Below are 21,270 nucleotides of genomic sequence, written 5' to 3'. Positions count from 1 at the left end.
CATCTTTTTGTGAGGCATGCCAGTCCCCAAATCCAAACACTCGCATCTGGACTGAGGCAAATGTGAACAACGGGCATGTTTCCCGCGTGACCTCAAAACAACCCAAGCCACCTTCCCCTCAAGGTAGAGGAAGGGCCAATTTCTGGTCCCTTCAAGTTGCCAGCATCGGGTTTCCACCATTAGTCGAGCTAGTCACTGGGTGCCAGTTGGAAATGATTGACTTGCATGGCAGGGTTGGCATACGGTCCTTCTGACTCCCGGCCAACAAAGAGACGTCTGTGTTCTAGGAGGGAGGCCACAAACGGAGATGATGCTGAAGAGAGGCTGTTCACTTAGCTGTCAGGCTGGATGCCCGGGGAGCACCGAACACCTCTCACGGGTCCATCAGGACACAGTGGGGGGCAGATCAAGCTGTGTCTCTGGCCCAGGGAAGGGAGACAATTAACATCTGTGGGTGCCAACTATAACCTAGATGTTTGGTTGAGAATATCACATGCATTTGAATGTCACAACGGTTCCCTAGGGATGCAACCATCTGTGTCTGCAATCAAGGAAGCAGGAGCTCCGTGAAGTTAAGGAACTTGCCCATGATAACCCGGACGTGAGGGTGTACACACGGGACCGTCCAAAGCCACGTTTCACAAAAAGTCACACAGCCTTCTGGAATGTGCTTTGGGCCCTCCATGTGACACATGCCCCTGGATCTTATCCTATCTCATTTCGACACGTCTCTTGCGGATTTACTTTGAAGGTCAGCCTTTCCCCATACCGTTGCCAAGTGTAGTCCCAGATTGAGAGCACAAGCCACAGGATGCCTTGGTCTCCTGAGTACCTGATGCCACTGCCAGAAATGTTTGTTGAGCCTAGGGTGATCCCACAGATAAATATTTGCAAAGAGTTATCTCATTCGCCCAGGGAAGCTTTAACTCTGGTCAAGCTCTGAGATTTAACTGAGCGGCTCTTTTCCTGGCATTAAAAAAAGAAACCCACAGTGACAATTCTGACTATCAAATAAAACCACGCCAACCCGGGTTGGTGCAGTCTCTCAATGGGTCATTAAGCCAGGAACTTTTCCATGATTGTTTGAGAAATGAAGGTAGGAAAAAAGTATCAAAGATATATACGTGCATGTCAGTTTAATTGACATGCACGTATATATCTTCCTTCCATTTCCTTTCCTGTCAGGGTCATCATTTACCGTGTTGTTGCTTCTTGATGTAGAAGCCTCACTTCATAAATCAAGAATTTAATATAAAATACATAAGTGGTCAAGCCAGATATCATCAATTAAAGCCAAATAACTTCTCTTCAATCCGAATCCCTAACTCTCCTGGGAGAAGTTATTCTTTTCCCACTCATCTGTGTTATATACATGTCCTTGAGCACCTGCCTTCTAATGCACTCACCTCTCCACGTCCTGTCCCCTTCACCAAAATGGGAGCCACAGGACACACATCATCACTCCACCATTAAAAAATAAGAGAGAAATCTATTGCTTCCTCCCCTGCCTGAGAACAGCCTGCGGTGTAACAGATATAAATCAAAGAAATAATAATGATGACCATCACCATAGAGATGACAATAGTGACACGACTGTTTTTTGTGAAATGTCTATTACATGTTGGGCACAGTGATGTTTTGCATATGCTTTCACTTAATTCTGGTACAATGAGACAACTACAACACACACACACACACACACGCACACACACACCACTCACAACACACATGTAATGTTCCATGCTCTATAGAATTGTAGGCCTAAAATGCGACAGGAACTTCTCCTGGGTCTACAAGCTCAAACCCAGACACAGCATGAGTATGACCAAGTATGACCAGAGCTACGGCATTGGGGGAAGGAATAAAAGCTACCAGGAACAAGTGTGGGACATATTAGCAGACCATCGAGTAGTCCCAATCCTAGTCCTCTTCTTCTTAGGGGTTCTGCTTCCCCAGGAGGATCTTCCCTTTCCTCCTGTACCTCCAACTGGTGAGATGAGCCTCTACTATGGAACGGTCGGTCCCCTGACCCGCACATCTCGAAGACAGCAAGACACGTGGCAACAATATTCCTATGGGGCTTTCCCAACCCTGCCATCTATGGAGAGCTGGCATCTAGCTTACACAGGTAATAAATACCTTTCTAGGGAATGAATGAATGGCAATATTGTGGACTATGGCGTGCGGATACATTGGTCTCACTCAAAATTTTATATTTGCAAGTTCTGCCCTAGGAGTAAGGGTTTATAAACTGCTTTATAAACTCTGGGGTAAGACCCACACACTTTTCTGGTCCCCATGTTATATCTCAGGAGGCAGACTTGGAGGAATTAAGGGGCTTGTCCAAAGCCTTGGATCTAGAAGAGTTCTGAGTTGGGACTCAAACCCAGGCAGACCAGCTTCAGTGCCAGATGCTTCATGCTGAGGCTACATTGCCTCCCAGGGGGCCCTGTCCACCAGCGTCCTGGAGGGACGCTTGGGACAGGACTGAACAGAACAGCCTCTATTCTAGATACTGACCTACGTCACCGTTCCAGGAGTTAACAGCGATAAACCTGACGCTCGGGGAAGGGACAGATGTTTAATAACTTCGCAGCAGCAAGAAGGAGGTTATATAACATGGCTGAGCTATTTTTGAACTTTATAAAATGCTGACTGCTCTTTTCAAAGTGCCTTCTGTAAAACCAGGAATATTAAACATAAAGAACATTTTCCCCTTGTCCCCACCTTTTTTTTCCCCCTGAAATCCCAGGGACAGAAACAGGCCCACGTCATCCTCAGCAAGCTGACTCTCCTACCACATCCCGCATCACAGGCAGTAAGTCATGGTTATGGCATCCTGTGCGCACAAGCTCTGGGTGGGAGATTACACGCCACGTCCCTGAAGACCATAGAAGGACATGTGTCACTGCTTCCAAGATGGTGCGCTCAACCAGTCCAAGCCGGACCCTGGATCCCCGCAGCAATGTACGAGGATACCCATTGTGTAAATTCATCTGAGCTTCTTCTGAAACTACGTGTATCCTCCTTTCCACAAAGTGGGAGTAATGAGAGCTACCTGGCGACCGCATGCTTGGCAAAAGCTGGAACTCCAGAGTCCTGGGCTTCCACTGAACGACCTCATGGATCTAATAATGAAGACCCCTTACCATCGACCACGTGAATGTCCATCGTGGGGGTGACGATCAAACAAACATGACAACACTTACACAACCGAGCACAGAAGCCCAAGCACGATGAATATGCAAGAAGGCCAAGTGTCCTCCGAGATCCATCCTGAACCCCAAGGTTGAAGCCAAGGCAATTTGAACATATCGGACATCATTTATGGGCATTAAAATGAACTGTGCATTGGATCTAAGGTGTCACAGACATCTAGATGAGAAGTACAAGACAGACACACAGATCTGGTCCCTACCAAATTCCTGCCAGTGTTCTTTCCTCCTGAGGAGAGGAAGGGAAGAAAGTGGGATTCGGGAGAGAGATAACAGGACTGTTACATCATCAGGAATGTTTTATTTCTTTTAAAATTTTGAAACAAATGTGACACGTTCACCTTTGTTCTCTGTGATGAGTGTTGGGGTGGGTGTTTTATCAGACTCTGTACTATTCTTTTTTATTTTTTTCTTCCCCTAGTATTTTTTTTTTAAAGTCCCTGTTCCCAGAGTATGTCATGAGACAGATTTCCTCCTTCTTCATTCTTTGAGAAATTCTATCTTCATTCCTATCCATGTTCCAGGGGCCAACACCGGGTCCACTGGCTGGAAGGAACGACGGATGGAGAGAGAGCACTGTCCTTAATGCTGTTCTGAAAAATGGCCATTTGGGGCTTTCTCCAGTTCCCAGTCCCTTCCTTGCCTGGCAAGCATCTCTTCTTCCCGGGGGAGTTTAAGAAACACTGGGACAGTGGGCAAGTGTGGTAAGGAGCCACTGTTGGTGCCACGGTCCATCCTCACACATGGGTGAGCGCCAGCTGTGCCCCATGGATGGAGGGACGGTTCATGAAACACCAGGCAGTAGATGACGCCTCCCACCTGATGCCCGCTACTCTAGGGCTCAAACACTGTCCACGAAATTGCTGCCTTCAGAGCATAACTCTTAGAAATAGCTTGACAGCATTTCACAGCAGAATTTTTTTTTTTTTTTAAGGAATGGAATTCAGGGTGGTCACTGGAAGGAGCTCTGCATGTCTTGACAATTATCTTTCTCAAATTCCTCTTCCTGTATACATTATATCTCAATTGCTGTAAAATTGAGTTATGTTTTCATCAAAATTATACATTTGTGACTGTTCCAGCTGTAGGGCACTTCTTATGGGAAGGAAGCATTCATTAGCCCAGCCCTTGTCACTGGGCTGACAGCAATCCTGCCTCCCTAAGAGGCTTCCATGCTTCATACTGATGCATCAGAGTTGCTTCCTGATACTTAGACAATTATTTTAAGACGCTGGAAGTGGCAGTGTAGAAAGAGGATCCCTAAAGAGGGAATGAGGAGAGGGGAAGGGAACACTGCAAAGGACCACAATTTCTTAACTCAAGAGTTCATTTTGCAGGTGTATACCGATTTTAAAGAGCCATAATCCTTCTAGCTCATAAACACACACATAAACACACGCTCAACACGTCTCCAGACTCCGCTCAGAGATAATCCCTGAACTGTAGCAGATTCAAAGTCCTAAAACCTTCCAGAGACATTGGGGAGTGACGTATTATTCTGCTGATAATAACCCAACCTCGTTGGCTGACTCTAAGTTCTGATGGCCAAAACCCACCTCTCTGGTCATTCTGACACTCAGTCACCACCGGGTGCCAGGCCCTGAGCTACACAGTACTCCCCAATCCTCACCTTATTTGATACTGAGCTCAATCCACAGAACGCTGGTTCTCAGGGCACAATCCGCAGACCAGCAATCCCAGCATCACCCAGGAGCCCTGCTGGGATTGCAAATTCTGGGAGCCCTCCTCAGGGCTCCTGGATTACAGACTCTGAGTGTGAAATCCAGCCACCTTTGGTTTAACAAATCACCCTCCAGGTGATCCCGATGTGTGCTCAAGTTTGTGACGCGCCGCCTAGAGGGAGCAGTGCTATTATCATCCCTCTACAATGAACCCGGACGCCTAGAAAGGCAAAGTGATCGGCCAAGGCATACAGGAAGTGGACAAGATTTGAACCCTGACAAATCTACCCCGAGAGCCCCATGCCTTCATCACAGAGCTGTGCTGCTTGTCATCTGAGGAAACGAAGGCACGTGCATTCAATCATCGAACATCAGTCAAAAGCATGCAAAGTGGGGTGCAGGAGGGATCATTCTAATTGTCAACAGCTGTGCCATAATGATGGGCGCAAAGACCAATGACACTTCTCAGCAACATAAAACTGAAATGCCCACCAAGACGGGCGGAGTTAACTACATTAGGATACGTCCATAGGATGCAATATACTGCCACCTTCGAAACGTTATTTGCCAAGATTTCCAATGACCCACAAAGGACCGAAGAAGGAAAGACATTGAGACACACAGTCCAACAGAGGATGGAAGGCCCAGCGTGGACAGTTTTCCCAAAGTGTAATACGCTGGTGAGGATGTGGGAAGTTGAGTGACTTGTGTGAATAAGATCGAGACAGTTCCTTGGCAGGACGGTCTGACAACAAGTACTTGGATGTTTACATGCATGTGTTCTGTGACCCCCAACTTGAGCTGCCTAGAACCCAGCCTGGAGACCTGTGGGGTGACCATCACTGCCGCTTCGTTTCTCATGGGGAACAAGATCTGAGACAACTTAGATTTTCTATCATTATGGAGAATGGGTAAATAAATCACGGTATCTCCCTGTTGAGAAATGCAACGTGAAGGTTGCCAAGAACACGCCCACCCACCCAGCCACCCCCACACACATCTACACGTACTTACTATCTACATACTTTCATGTGTGCATGTCTGTGCACATGCATGTACACACATGTACATCTAGGTACATTCATCCATGATGTGTATGTATGTGCATGTAAAATCCATCTCTAGGGGCGCCTGGGTGGGTCAGTGGGTTAAGCCTCTGCCTTCGACCCATCGGGCTCTCTGCTCAGCAGGGAGCCTGCTTCCCCCCTCTCTCTCTGCCTGCTGCTCTGCCTACTTGTGATCTCTTTCCCTCTGTCAAATAAATAAAATCTTTAAAAAGAAAATCCATCTCTATGTATGCATACACACACAGGCACACTTGAGCTATAGCTACAGACAGAATATGGAGAGAGAGAGAGATACACAGATGGGTACAGACACAGGTCTCGGTTTCCAAGGTCTATTGTTGAGTTAAAAAAAAAAAAGTTGCAGAAAACAAAGTGGGATGTAAGTTATAAACAGAAGAGGAGTCGGGGGGAAGAGAGGAGAGGAGCGCCAATCGGAGAGAATCCCATAAGCATTCACTCTTTGCAGGGCAGGTTTTCAGCAGGGAGTATATGTATGTACTGCTCTGAGTTTTCAAACAAACAGGCACAGAAACAAACAAAACTCTGGTCCCGTTTCGGGAGACAAGCAAAGATGGCCCGCTTACTGGTGCAGAGTGTGCGGTGGGGTGTCCGGCTTCTCCGTCTGCCCGTAGCAGCTGGCCTTGGCCTCGGGGATGTAGGAGAACTTCTCCAACATGGAGTACGCGGCCGTGGTGAGGATGCCCAGGCCGTCCCTCACCCGCGCCTCCAGGCTGTAGTCCCAGTCGTCGTAGGAGACCGAAATGAGGCCTGACGGGAACTCCTTCGGGATGAGCTCTGTGTTCCCAGAAACCAAGCTGGGGACGATCCAGAAGAAATCATATCCGGTGAGGCCCAGGGAGCGGGCCTCACTCAGAATGAGGACAGCCTCGTCTTTGGAACAGTAGAGTAGGATGACGGAGGAGTGGATCTTCTTCAGCTGGACCTGGGTCTTGGCGTCCTCAAAGGAAGTGTCCAAGGTGATCACGTTCTGCATGTCCCAGCCCACAAAGCTGTTGTCCACGGTGGTCTTGATGAAGCTGATGAAGTCCCTGTACCCAGGGAAGATGGTGGTCACCAGGGAGAAGACGTGCCAGTCGTAATCCTGCATGATCTTCAGCATGACCGTGGCTTGTTGCTGGATGGACGCTCCGAACTGGAAGAAGGTTGATGTTGGGTCCTGCCAACAGGTGCAAAAAAAAAACAAAAACAAAAACAAAAAACAGAGGATGAGGCAGAAGGTGGTTTATATACAACCATCTGTCTTTATAGGCTTAAAAAAACGCCTTTTGAGAAGGGAGAGCAAAAACATCACACACCTATGTGTTCGCGAACATCCCTGAGCACTTACTATAGGTCACACTCTAGTGTCCACTAGAAAGAGAGGAGAGAGACCCTGAACCGGGAGCCCACAGCCTGGCGCATGAAGGACGTTTGTTGTTTTTGCTTCTGGCTAATCCCGTTGCCTCTACCCTCTGGGGCCCCTGGGGTTTCAACACAATGAACCCTATCTGGTCCCAGGCTGAGAACTGGAAAATGAAGCCAAAAGAGACAACATCAGGACACCGAGACACAGTCCTGATGACGCGCTTGGAGCACCTGGAGTTTGCCATGCCTGAAGCCACCGACTCTGGACCTGTTGGTCATAAGCCAACATAAGCCGTGGTTGCTTGAGCTAGTCCAAGTGGGATTTGTCGCTTGGATTCTAGACTCCTGTGTACTATAAAGTATAATAAATGCTCGCTTGACACTCTACCTCATTGTCTCTCTGGATCAACAAGTACTTGTTGACCCCCTAACTATGCAACAATACCATTTCAGAACATGGGGAAATGATATGGAACACGGACACAGACGTGGTCTCTACCTTCGCAGATCTGGTGGGAATTTGGGGAAGAACAATGTCCTGGGACTAGAGGCTGAGAGAAGCGTAAGGGGATGCTGAGGGAGTATCCGGGTGAGGAAGAAGGGAAACGGAGGGACATGATACTCAGAGGCCCTACAGATACATCTCGAGGATTCTAGAAGCCAGAGGTAAACGCATTATCGCTCGTGAAGCAGGGGGATGAGAGGATGGTGAAGAACTCGGCAGGAACCCCACCACGTGTGGCCTCAGACCTTATTCAGGCATAAGGGGGAACTGCTTAATGTTCTGACTCTGGAAAGGCACGTGGCAACTTGTGTTGGGTTAAAGGGCCTCTGATAGCTCTAACACCTCCCTAAGTCACGATCTGATCATGAGGACAGACTTCCATTTGGAAAAGGCAGGCAGTGCATACAGTTGGACAACTTATAAACTACCTTCACACCCCATAACTCCTAAAATCCCCATGATGATTCTGTGCAGGTGGTGGTGTTGGCAGGGGGGTCATGAGGCTCGAAACGATCTTGGGATCTGGTTCCGTGACCAGCCCCCTTTCCAGAACACAGCCACAACTTTCTTGGGATCATTGAAGATCTGCAGATAGCAGGTGCTTAGACCAGGCTGCTGACTGATGGGCAAGGTGCACAAAAAGCCAGCTAAATGGGAGGTGTGCCTCTGTGTTAGAACAAAACCCAATGTGACAAGTGCTGAGATATGGTTTTCTATCCCCGGGAACTAAAAGAATTCTCAAGGGGTCCTTACTATAGTGCAGCCGTGCTTTCGTTTTGCATTCTGAGCTATGGGATTACATTCCCATAGTCTAGAATCCAAGTTACGGGATATGCACTCACCTCAATAGTAGGAATATGGGGGTTCCATCTGTGTGTGTGTGTGTGTGTGTGTGTGTGTGTGTGTGTATTAAGAGTGGATGGTTCCATTTGTCTTTCAAAACAATACTTTGTAGCCGTGCATGTCAACCCTTCAAGAAGTCTGCCAAGTTTTCCCTGGGGTGCTCACTGAATAGAAAGTTTTATCTGAATGGGCCAAAAGCCATAGTTGTTCAAAATACTTCCATTTTCTGAAATGCATGGGTTTGGGGGATAATTCAAGTGCAGCTCGGCTTAAAGGCAAAGAGGGGGGAAAAAAAAACAAAACCAAAAACAAAAAAACAGGAATAAATGTCTCTGGGCTCCTTCCAACAATACAGCTTTATGAATTTTACCTAATTAAATCAATTAAAGTGGGTAACAGATTTAAAGACTTTGGATAATTATCTTTTTCCCTATAGTAGCTTTTGGAGAAATCCAATATTCTTGGATTGATTAATCATTTTAAATCATGCCTCAACAAGACCATGAACGGCTCAAGGGCAGAGATCTTGCTGTCCTCATCTCTCTGTCCCCAGAACCTGGCAGAAGGCTTGGCACATGACACATCGGGAAATGCAGGATGAGGGAACGTGTGAGTAAATGAATGTGTGAATGAAGTCTAAGAGCAATGTCCTTGGTTTAAACACAAAACAAAACAGAAGAACTAGGTTTATGGCTCTTGAATGTCATGTCCAAAACAATTAAATCTTTCAACATCACCAACCTACCAGTCCACCATCCAATCTCTGAAACATACAGAGTGACCTTTTCTGATCAGAAAAGGAATACAAAAGTCCTTCAAGCCTCAAAAGCTGCTCATAGAACCCTGTTCAATACCCAAAACAACAATAACCTAAAGAACCCAGCAAGAGATGAAGGGGGAGAAGTCAAGTCTCAAGGCAGTTACATCCACCAACACGACACACTGCCAGGTGCTTCTTGGAATGGCACCGAGAAGCTCCAAACTTAATTACCAAGGAAGTGTAACAATTCCCATGGAGCAAAGATGGCTCCAAGGAAGCTACTGACCAGAGTCACATCGGGACTGCAAAAGGCAAAGGGATCAGCATCTTCTTGCCCTGAGCACACGAGGCATGGAGAAAGATCTCAAGAGGGCAGATGCTAAGCAGGGCACGGTCGGAACTCAATAAAAAGGATCTCTGAGATGATCCTATGGACACACTTGCTAGGGATAATCGGAATTAGCGGAGAGGTGGAGATCTAGCATGCTAGATGTCGAGAGGGGGGGGTGTCTGGGATGCTCCCACGCCCCTGCTCCTTGTGCTATGAGCCAGACGTTACTGTATCCACAAGCAGCTTTGTGCACAGAGCAGAGCTGGAAGCTCTGTAAGTGCAGCGTTACCTAACTCCCCATGTGGGGAGGAGGGCACGGCTGCACTGTGAACTTCGTGAAGGAGAAAGATAATTATAGGGATGGCAGTTCATTAGCCACAAGCTTGTTTGTCACAGCCGTCTGTGTAAAAACATGTGCAAGCTCCTTGCCTGTGCCATTCCCACCCTACCCACACACCCACCCCGGTCTTGTGGTGCATTAGTCCAGGCTGAATCTCTCCTGTAACTCTCTTCTAGTCCCCATTAGTATCTTCTCCCCACGATGGACAACAGTGTAACTTCTGGGGTCATGCTGTCTGGGTACCGATCTTAACTGGGTGGCCTTGGGGGGAAAAATTCACTTCGCCTTTCCCAGACTCAGTTTCCACATCTGTACAATGGGTATGGCAATGTCAATGATTATACTAGTTAATGTGTCTATGAGAGTTAAGTGGCTCAACGCTTTCAGTGTAGTAGCTCAGTTAACCCTACCTCCAACCACCTTCCTCAACGGATCCCAGCATGATCCCGTCATACAAACGAAGAAACAGATTCAGAGCCAGAGTGACTCCTCCAGGGTCATACGGGCAGGGAAATCAGATTGGCCTGTCTTTGAGATTCCAAGGTTTTCAGCCCTGCACGACCCTGCTGGTGACGATCACACTTCCTCACTGAGCAGGAAGGATTCAATGACCTCCTTGTAGAAAAGCATCCAGGGCAGTACCCATCTCGTATCAAGTCCTCAACAAGTTGGCGTCACAGTTACTTTCCCCATGGGTCAGGTGTAATTCCCACTCTGGACTCGAGCATCCCAACAATTCACCTGGGTCATGACTGCCTGATGGAAGTTCCTGGTTGGACACTGCTTTAACCATGCCACTCCCCTCCTCTATGGTCATCAGTGGCTCCCCTAGACAATCACATTAAGAAGAGACTCCCCAGCCTACCCCTTTATGCACACCAGTCACTTTATAATTGAAACAGCGTGGGCTCTGGGGTCTACTGGAATTGAGTTCAAGTTGTGGCTCGGCGTAAACTTAACCACATGACCGTGGGTGAATTCTGAAACTTTCTGCATCTGAGTTTCTTTGCCTATAAGGTGGGCATAATAAGCACCATCTCAGGGTGGGCAGGGGCCAGGGGCTTCCAGGAAGAAGGGCTGAACTGGGATGGCAGGCTCATCTATCATCTATGCCTGACTCCCCACAGTCTAGAGATGCCTCTCCACGTCTTCAGTCCTCTAGACAACATGGACAGAGCCAGAAACCTAAGGGGATCCTGATCCCAGTTCAGAAACTGGTATGTCCAGATCTACTGACATGCCAGCATCACACTGCCTGCCCCCTCTCCTCACCTGCCCTCTGCAAATTAGCCCACTCACTCTGAGCCCAAGGAGGCCACATGAAGAGAAGGGACTATCTTTCCTCACACTGATGAATCATGCTTTGGAGAGAAACCATCGCTCATGTCCTTCATGGACCTCCCGCAGTTACCCTGAACCACCATCATTTCCACTGGCATCTGAAACTTCAAAACCCATTCCAGACCCAAGGCTCTGTATGCCCTACGGAGGGATGGAAGGGAGAAGGTATTTGCAAAACAGAACTGCACAGCGAGACACTGAGGAGGCTCACGTTTAGCCCCGGATTTTTCGAAGGTATTTTTACGGACTGGCAGGAGGTGACGGAGGAATCTGGCCACACTCCCAGGGCCTGGCATCTGATATGCCACATGGCCCTCTTTTCAAGGCCCTGAACATTCTTCCCGCTTCCTACCTGAGTAGCAGAGGCTGTTTCTCCTGCACTCACCACCTCCTGCCATCCCTCAGCCTGTCCTTTTCAGATTCTACAGAGCAGTCTCTGACCACCTCTGGCACCGGCTTGCTCAGCAGTGCGCAGCCGGGGGAGAGGAACAGATTTCAGACACCCACTTTGGTTCTGCAGCAAGAGCAGTTCTCTCCCCAGGCTCACTGCTCTGCTGAAGACAGAACAAACTGTTTTAAACACAGAGCGAGGGAGGCAGGGGGTGTGGGATTCTGGGTGTCTGCTCTCCACTCTGCATTTCGGTCCCACCCTAAACCGAGGTCTCATTAGATGAGAGTTCCTGATCTCATGTTCTAGAATGTTCCGGAGCGAGTGTTCAGGGTGAGACCTGACCGCATGGGTATCAAGGCATGATGTTTAACAGAGTCTGATACCAACTTTCATTTCACTTACCCATTCACAAAGGCTATAAAGAACACGCATACCCATTAGCTCTTTGAGTCTAACTACTCAAGGAATGAGGTACTGCAAGTGATTAGAACCCTCATGGATGACATTCCTCATCAAGTCACAGGAAGAGAGGTTAAGTGATTTCCCTAAAACCCACCCACCTCACCCTGCTAACAACAGCTTTGGTACAAGATGCAACGTCATCCAATGTTCCCTCATGCACACCAGTGGCTTTCATTCCTGGCTGCACAAGGGAATCATTTGAGGGTTGTTAAAAAAAAAAAATCCCAGTGCTTGTGCCCCATGCCAGCACAAGTGAAACCGAATTTCTGGGAGTGGAGTATCTGAGCTCCAGTGCTGAGTTGTTAATTTTTCTCGGTCTCCTCTCAACAGCAGCATGAGTATTATTCAAGTTAGTATTGCCAGAACCTAGCTCAATGCCTGACATACAGCAGGGGCTCCATATGTACTTGGTGAGGAGATAAAGGAGAAGGAAGCTCATCCCTAGGAAGCATTGAGAGAAATGCTCACTGTTGTCAACCCTGTACCCATTTCCATAGCTTATTTTCCTTCTGCCTGCCAGGGTGAGCACCAAAACAAAGATAATGATGCAGGTGACCCAGCAAAAACTGAGAGAGACTCCTTGGGAATCCTCTTTTTCCCACAGGAGGATTGTCCTGGTAAACGCTGGGGTGTTTCCGCCACTCTTACCGCGTATTAACTGAGCTTTTAGATAGATTTTATTTCTGCTTCCATGGATGAGAGGAAAACTAAAGGCACCAAATTTGATAAGCATGAGAGTTTAGAAGAACAGCATTCTCACAAGCTAACTCTGTGCCACTGAAGGATCTCTATCCCATCATCAGTCATTCTCCTTCTCCTCCTCCATCACCACCATCATCATCATCCATCGTATCATTTACCACCATCATCATCCACAACCATCATCTTCTACCATCACCATCATCACCATCCACCAGCATCAGTTACCATCACTATCATCCACCACCCTTATCATCTACCACCATCTACCATCATCATCATTCACCATCATCATCCACCATTGCTATAATCATCATTATCCACCCCCAGCATCATCTGCCATTATTCATCATCTACCATCACCATTATCACCGCTACCATCATCATTATTCATTATCATCCACCATCACCATCATCCATCACCATCATCATCCACCACCACCATTCTCTACCTTCATTCATCTGATCCAGCATCATCATCACCCATCACTACCATCATCATCATCATCATATCATTATCCATCACCATCATCATCCACTACCACCATTACCTACCTTCGCTCATCTGATCTACCATCATCACCGACCATCACTACCATCATCATTATCAACCACATCATCATCCACCATCATATCCATCTTCCTCCTCCTCCTCTTCCTCATCATCCACCACTGTCATCAACATTGTTGTCTGCCGTCATCATTCATCAACACCCCCATCTATCCATCTCCCTTTCCTCCTCATCAGAATTACCATCACCATGGTCCTCACCACACCTAACATTTACTGGGCATATGCAATATGCAGTACAATGTAGCATGTAGCAAGAGGTCATATCATCATCCCTGTACTAGAGATTTCAAAACCCTGCTTCAGAGAAGGTAACTTGCCTAAACACACACAGCTGGTACATATCAGGGTCAGGATTCAAGATCAGGCAATCTGAATCCAGAAACTGGATGCAAAGCTCCTGGAAAACACTGATAACAAGGTGTGCAGAACAGGAAACAGAAGTGTGTGCGTGTGTGTGTGTGTATGTGTGTGATTAATAACCACCACTCAATCATTACTGAGGCACCCAACTAGAAAAAAAAAAAATGCCCCAGAAATAGAAAACCAATGTCCATAATCTCACATCAACTAGCAATCAGTTGATGCAGAAGTCTGAGCCTAAGAGGGGAAATTGTACCTAAAAACCCATCAGCTCCATCGTCCACAAAATTTCCCTCCAGGAAACCTCCATTTATTGGAGTGTTCTATGATTTATGTTCTATCACTCATTTTTCTCCTTTCGGGATAGGAGGGATCTCTTCCCACATTCACCCCTGTGCTTACCCGCCACTCCACTTAGGGGCACCCATTATTTCTTCATCATCCCAGAGGATTATTTCTTTTTCCTTTCCCTATTGTACCTGCCCATGTTCCAGACCCTTGGAAGTTCTCTCTCAAACAAGAGTGAGAACCTCCTGTACAGAGTCCCTGCCCAAGTCTTGTCCCTCTCCCACCCACCTTCCACACTGCTGCTCCAGTTACTTTTTTTAAAGTTCAAACTGGAGCATGATGTCCTCCTTCTTAAATTTTTTTTCTCAGCAGCTCTCACAACCTTCAAGATAAAGTAAAAACACACACCAGCCCCATCACAATCTGGACTCAAGTGTTTAGGACTCAAAGTCCATCTCAGCACCTGAGAGGGGTCAGGGACTCCAACAAGCATGTGATCAGGCAAACTGCTGAGTGAGTTAATGAAGCCAAGTAACGTGTACTTGGGAGGAAAACCAAAGGAAGGCTTCATATTTTACCCCATCATTTCCCATTATGTCCATCATTTCACAAAAGCACATCAGCTCCCTCACCCACAAACACAGAATTCTACTCTAAGCAACCCCCATTCATTGGACTGTTTCATGATTTACATTCTGTCCCCCTCACTATGCTTCTCCTGTGACCCAATCCACCATCATTCTTCTAAAATAACCTAGCAGCACCTTTCTCTGCTCTCTCATCTCTCTACAAATGAGAAGTTTATTTAAATTCAATTAGCCAATGTATAGTACATCATTAGTTTTTGGATTTAAAATTATTTTTTAAAAAGAGGAAAAAAAATTAGAAGTTTAACCTTAAGTATCTGGTGGGCTCCCAAAAAACAAGGGTGGCTGCCATGCTCTGAGCTGGAGACCAGGAGAGGCCCTCCAGTTTTAACTCAGAGTCTGAGCACTCGGGTTTCAGACTAGGATGCAAGAGATGGAGATCATGTAAAATAATTTCTAAGAGCTCTGTGGTTGGGGATGGAGCAATGAACAAAGCCTCTTAGAACGACCAAGCCTTCAACCTTATGCTAGCTTGGGCTTCCAATGTAACACCTACTGACCGCACAGGACTACATAAACTTCATTTAAAAGCAGTAAATAAAATTAATTACTTGGGTTCTCAGTCCCATTAGCCATATCTCAAAAGCTAGCAGTCTTTAAACTTTAAAGCTGATCCATTCCCACCAGCCCCACACCTAAAGATGCCAAGTGACTGGGTCTGGGATAGGGTCCAGGACTTTTAAAAAAAATTCCCTGGGTGAATGTAATACACAGCCAGGGTTGAAAACGCAGATCTAAGTCTTCAGTATCCAGCCTTGTAGCTGTGCTCCCCTGGGGGGATTTCTCATACCCTCAGATTTCCAGGCTCCAGGCCACCGCCACTGAACCAGAGCCTTTGTTGAGGAGTTCTAGAATACATATGTTCTCCAGAACATGCTCATGTTTAGGAAGAGTCTGTACTGCAAGTCCAACCGTTCTATCTTCAAGGTGAGGAAACGAAGGCTGCAAAATCTATGATGACTTGCTCCAAATTTCACCTAAATCAGTGGGCACCATAGGGACAGACACCCCTAATTCAGCTCTACCTTAATGTAGCACGATGCCGTCAAGTATGAACCATTTTCTACACAGAGAAACCACAAGCAGTGGGGGTTGTGTAAGAGGAACATGGCTTTGCTGGCAGCCTCAGCAGGACCTGCTTTCTCCTGCAAAGAAGTTATTTGACCTAAGCCTCTGTTTCCCTGTCTGAAAAATGGAAATGACAATAGGAGGCATCACACCTTGGAGGGCTGCTGTGCATACTTTGAGAGATGGGGCACAGAGAGCCCTTGGCGTGGGGCAAGGGCTCGGTCAACCTGAGCTGGCCATGACAGTGGTGAAGACGGTAGCCTTGACCATCAAGCCCCAGCTCCCGCATTCATTGCGGACTTGTTACTTCTCCCACTTCTGAATTCCCAGCATTTCTGCTTTTACTTCTTACTCCTCAGCCCTGACTTGTGCGCAGGTGCCCAATTACTGAGAGCCATGCCTCTTGCCTGCTGCTCAGACTAGAATTCTTGAGGGCAGGGCACAACAGCCTTCGGAGTCCCCTCCCCTCAGCACCTTGCCAGCATCAGGCCACTGCTTTGGGGATCAAACTGGGGGCATCATTCTGAGTCTGCAAGGATGCTTGTGGGTGGAAAGAGAGACTAATGCTTGATGTCTCTAAGCAGACCTGCCAGATCTACTGCTCGAGAAACATTCATCTATTGATTGCTTTTCAACGACTCAAGGAATTTAACAAATGCCGGTGATGTGCTGGGCATGGGTCCAGAGGAGTGAATCTAGGGAAAGAGGCTACCAAAAGCGAAGGTCCCCGCACTTATGAAGTTTGCATTCTTAAGAGAGCAGAGAGACAAGAAAGAATGAACTCGACACACAGAATAAGTTCAAGGAGCTCAGATGACGTAACAGTTCGGAGTGGTGTGGAGAGGAGCACTGTTTTAGAGCAGCTGGTCTGCGACACTGGGGCTGATCAAAAGAATATGAAGAAATCAGCCAGGCAAAGCGGAGGGGTGGGGCGGCATAAGGAGAGCCATCGGAGAGGAAGGAGCAGCATGTGGTAGGAAGGGGCTTGGCAAGTTCGGGGAACAGAAGGAGATCAGAACAGCTCAGGTTTAATGACTGAGGGAGGATGAGCGAAGAGAGATGAGTTAGGACAGGAAGCAGAGGCCGTATCACATAGCGGAGGTGTCCTGACAGTCATGGTAAGGGGTCTGATTTAATTCCTAAGTCAACCTTATTCCAAACAATTCATCTACTAAATGCACTTCCGGCAGGGAAGCTGGGAGAGGGTCTGGAACTCTGGGGATGTTAGGGTTTTACATGAGCAAGCTTTATTCTTCCCTTTGGAATTCTGATCCGTGCCAAGACAGGAGCCTACATTGAAGGTGCAGTAAAGCACCTGAATGTTTGTGCTATCGTTCAATCAAATGGTGTATGAACATCGAACAGTGAGCCTAGACTCCCCCCATCGGCCCAGGCATTCCAGACCTAGTTCCCCAGTCCATCATCCAGACCCAAGCTCTCCCTCGGGCAAGTAACGCAATGCTGGAAGGGAGCGTACACAAATGCATGGAGAAATGTATTCCTTGAGCCTCGAAGCAAAAAGTTAATGACAGCCCAACACTCTGCATTCGTCAAAACCACACGATGATTGCCGCTCTTGGACCCAGCCCTGCTTCCTCCATCGTTAGCAGGCTGACCAAGAAGAGACACCTGCTGAGAAAGACGCTCTTATTTCTATGCAAGGACACAGCAAAGCCCCAAGCTGGCTTCACCCCGTGCTCCGTCAACCTGCAGGTGATCGTCTGACTCAAGGTTTCTAAACAGGGTCGTTAGTGATGATGGATTGTCTGAGGCTGGGTCCAGCCATTCTCACATAGAAAGCCAGAGGGAAATTCTACCTGATCAGAGATCACACAATCAGGTCTCTGAGCTGCTGATAAACCCAAATCCTGGGGATCTTTTTTTTTTTTTTTTTTTTCCTGCCAGTCCTAACTGCAAGTATCTACTGGCCTTGGCTCTATGCACCAGGGCCATTTTTTTTTTTTCACATTTCTTTTCTTAGAGAAGCATAAGCCTCTGTGGGATACCTCATGGGCATTTGTTACTCTAACCACTGGACATCCTTTCTTTCTTTCTTTCTTGGTAATAGTGAATTTCCATGGAGAGCCATCCCTTCCCCTCTGTCAGCCAACCCTGTTGGCTCATCCAGTCCCCATTGTGTCAGCAGTGAGTTCAGGGGTAGGAATGTATCCTAACAGGTCTGTTCAGAGTGACTCTCAGAGTTTCAGGAAAAAGTGACTAGGAAAAGACAGTTTCTCTTATTGTTAAACTTGAATTTTGGAAGGAGGTCCAGCAAGGATTTCTGGCAGCCTCATGCCAACATATACCATCCTGAAGAGGAAACCGTAAGACATAAAGGCAAAGCTGAAAGATAAAGAGTTACCAAGACCTGATACCCTTGTTGAGCACCTTGTTCAAGTCACACCTGAAGCTATCTTGCCCTCATTGTCATATCCCAGTTAATCATCTCATTTTGCTTAAGCCAATTGAATCAGCTTTTCCGTCCCTGGCAACCAAAGATTCCTGACACCACTTTAGCTAAGGAAGAAGGTAGAGAATAACAGGGTTCATTCTTCTCTCATCTTCTGAGCTTAGATTAGAAAAACTCAAACAATGCAGTAGCGTATTTCCATTCCTATCCTCCCTTTTTCTGGTCCATGCTTCTTCCCCAGGGGCCGCTGCCTCTCTCCACACAGCTCTGTCTTCTGCGCATAAGCTCTTCATCCTCCCTTTCTGTTTTGTTTTTCTTTAATATGCCACCAAGATTGGTTCCTCTCTAGGAGTCTGACAGCCACCACTGTTGTGACCCGGACGAAAGACCTGACAAGTAGCAGCCAATAATAACCGCTTGTCATTAAGCTGCTCCAGCGAGGAGAAAACGCAAACAGGTCCTGTTCATTAAGTTTTTGTCTCTAGCTGTCACACTCTCTCTCTCTCACACACACACACACACACACACACACACACGGGGGCCACTGCTGGACTGAAGGAGGCAGCTTTATTTTTGGAAAAGGGAGAATTGCAGGCTGTCCCATAACCCTTGCCGGGGCCAGGCCCTGGCAGTCAACTTTAGAGCAGCAACATCCTCTTCAAAACGTCCCTGTTCTCTAGGAAACATCAACAAACAGCTCTGAGAGTTGAGCCTCGGGAGGGAATGGCGTCTCCCTTGGGGAGTCTGTATATCGCTGTGATTGAAGGCACAGATGCTGGTGTCTCTCAGACAGAGGGTCCCATCTTGGCCCCGCCTCTCACTGATGTCTGGGCTTAGGCAAAAGAGGCGGTATCTGTAAGGCTCCATTTTCCCATGTGTACCATGAAGGGGATCTAGTCCCTCCTCGAAGGAGGATGTTGTGATGGAGACAATGTGAGCGCCGCTGGCTCCCACTGAGAGCTTGATTCAAGAGAGCTGGGATTACGGGGGTTGTGCTGTCCTCACGACAGAATCAACCACGCTGGCGACAAGGACACCCAAAACACTACAACCCGCCGGCTCAGCATGAGTGCAGCTACGGACGGTTCTCCCGTGGCTCTGCCCCACGTGGTTCCCGAGGGTCCTAATTGTGGGATCGCGGACTGGGTGCCAGGCACGAGCTGCATCCCCGGGTTAGAACTCCAAGTCCGGCATCCTCAGAGCCCCTCGGTCCTGGGCAAACCAGGACAAGCCACCAGCTAAGCAGAGAGCGCCGCATGTGTCTCATGTGCTCGCTGACCTGCCAGGGGAAAGTATCTGTGTTCCCATTCTACAGGGTGGGGAAGCTGAGGCTTAGAGAGAGGTGCCTGTTGATGTTAAGGAGCCCAGGGGTCACGGGGGGGATCTTGCTCTGCCTCGGATTAAGATTTGGGATGTGGCGGCTGCAGGATTGCCAGCAAGCTCGCAGGTGGCACCGAAGCTGCTGGTCCCTGGACTGAGCTCTGAGGAGCCGCACCAGAGACGTTCAGTCACGTGCCCACGGTCCCCCAGCATTTGGCAGAGCAGAGGTTCCAACCTACAGATCTACCCCATAGCAGCCTCTGGCTTGCAGGGAGAATGGGGAGGGAGGCCGGATGGGGTCTGCTGTGTGTCACCCCCACCTCCATGTGCTTCCATCCGGCCTCTCCAGCTGATGAGCCAGCCACATGTCCCAGCCCGTGAGCCCCCTCGCCTCATCCGACAAAGCGCTTTGGGGAGAAGGAGGATGCTGGGAGTCAGAATGTACCACGGGGGAGCAAAGGAAGAGGGGCCTCGCTGGCGTGAACCTCTCCACTCCCGGGACAGAACCAGAGCCACCCAGGAACCAGGCGGGCAGTGGCCACCACCCAGATGGTGCCCACGTCCATGTGCCGCGTGAGAAAGGACGCCCCTGGGCGTGGCCTCCCGCTCTCCCACACACTGGCCCTGCCGCTGAGCCTCCCCGCACCTCCACCTTTTCTTCTGTAAAATGGACCTAGTGCGACTCCAGTTCCCCGGACGGTGTGGGGGACCCAGGACTTGGGGATGACGCTCAAGAGCTCTGGAACCAGAGCGTGGACCAACGCCAGCTCACCCACTACACACGGAGCGGCTGCCACCTCTCCTGTCCTCTCTCCCCCGCTCCACCCCCACGGTGCTCCCGGAACACACTGTCCACGCCTCTACTGTCGATCTCGTCAGCAGGTATTTTGAGTGTCTATTTAAATATCTGTCTCCACGCAACTAGACTCATGGTAAATTCATCCCCGCAGCAACGGCACCCAGCCCAGCCCCTCGTAGCTGGCGGAGCTCAGCAGACGTTCGCTGAAGGTATGAGTAAGCGGACGCATGAATGAATGACAGAGTCGAGGAAGGAAGGAAGGAATGTTCCGCGAGAGAAAATGCGGCTGAGTGAGGGGCACGGAGGGAGCTGGGGAGGTGGGAGCGTGGTGCGAACGTGGGCGTTAGGAGGAAGGTGCCAGAGGCGGATCTCCGTGTCTGAAACAAAGGAACCCTTTGCTGCCCCAACTCTGACGATGTGCAGGCAGGAAACAAATGCACGATTTTGGGGGGGCGGGGCGCGACCGGGCTAGGATTCCTCAGGGTCTCAAGGCTTGCTATGTGCCCTCCAGAACTCAAGAATCCAGCTGATTCGGACAAAATGGTACCCCTGTCCGTCCACACCTGGGAACAGAACCTGTGTCCACACTGCTCGGGGCTTCCCCGGTCCACCCCCCACTTCCAAACCCCTCCCCCGCCACATCCGCAGCACGGGAGGCCAGACACAGAAGACTGCATACTGCAAGGCTCCAAGTACAGGACACGCCCAGAACAGGCAGATCAGACCGGCAGCGAGGACGGCAGTGCTTGCCAGGGGCTGGGCTAGGGAGAGGGAGGAGAGAGATGGCCACCGGGTCCGGGGTT

The 21,270-nt window shown here is 48.6% G+C and overlaps 1 protein-coding gene across 2 annotated transcripts in view; it reads right to left on the bottom strand.

Moving 5' to 3' along the window:
• GRIN2A (glutamate ionotropic receptor NMDA type subunit 2A) overlaps positions 1-21,270 on the bottom strand; it is a 364,634-nt gene that overhangs the window by 144,507 nt on the left and 198,857 nt on the right. For both annotated transcript variants that reach the window (XM_032836343.1, XM_032836344.1), the window contains exon 4: positions 6,549-7,141. In XM_032836343.1, coding sequence (XP_032692234.1) covers positions 6,549-7,141 — 593 coding nt within the window. The remainder of the gene's footprint in view (positions 1-6,548; positions 7,142-21,270) is intronic.

This window comes from Lontra canadensis, unplaced genomic scaffold, assembly GCF_010015895.1.
Source record: "Lontra canadensis isolate GAN:19392208 unplaced genomic scaffold, GSC_riverotter_1.0 scaffold91, whole genome shotgun sequence".
In the NCBI taxonomy this organism is placed as follows: domain Eukaryota; kingdom Metazoa; phylum Chordata; class Mammalia; order Carnivora; family Mustelidae; genus Lontra; species Lontra canadensis.
Note: the sequence above shows the minus strand (reverse complement) of the source record. Positions and strands in the feature narration are given on the sequence as shown.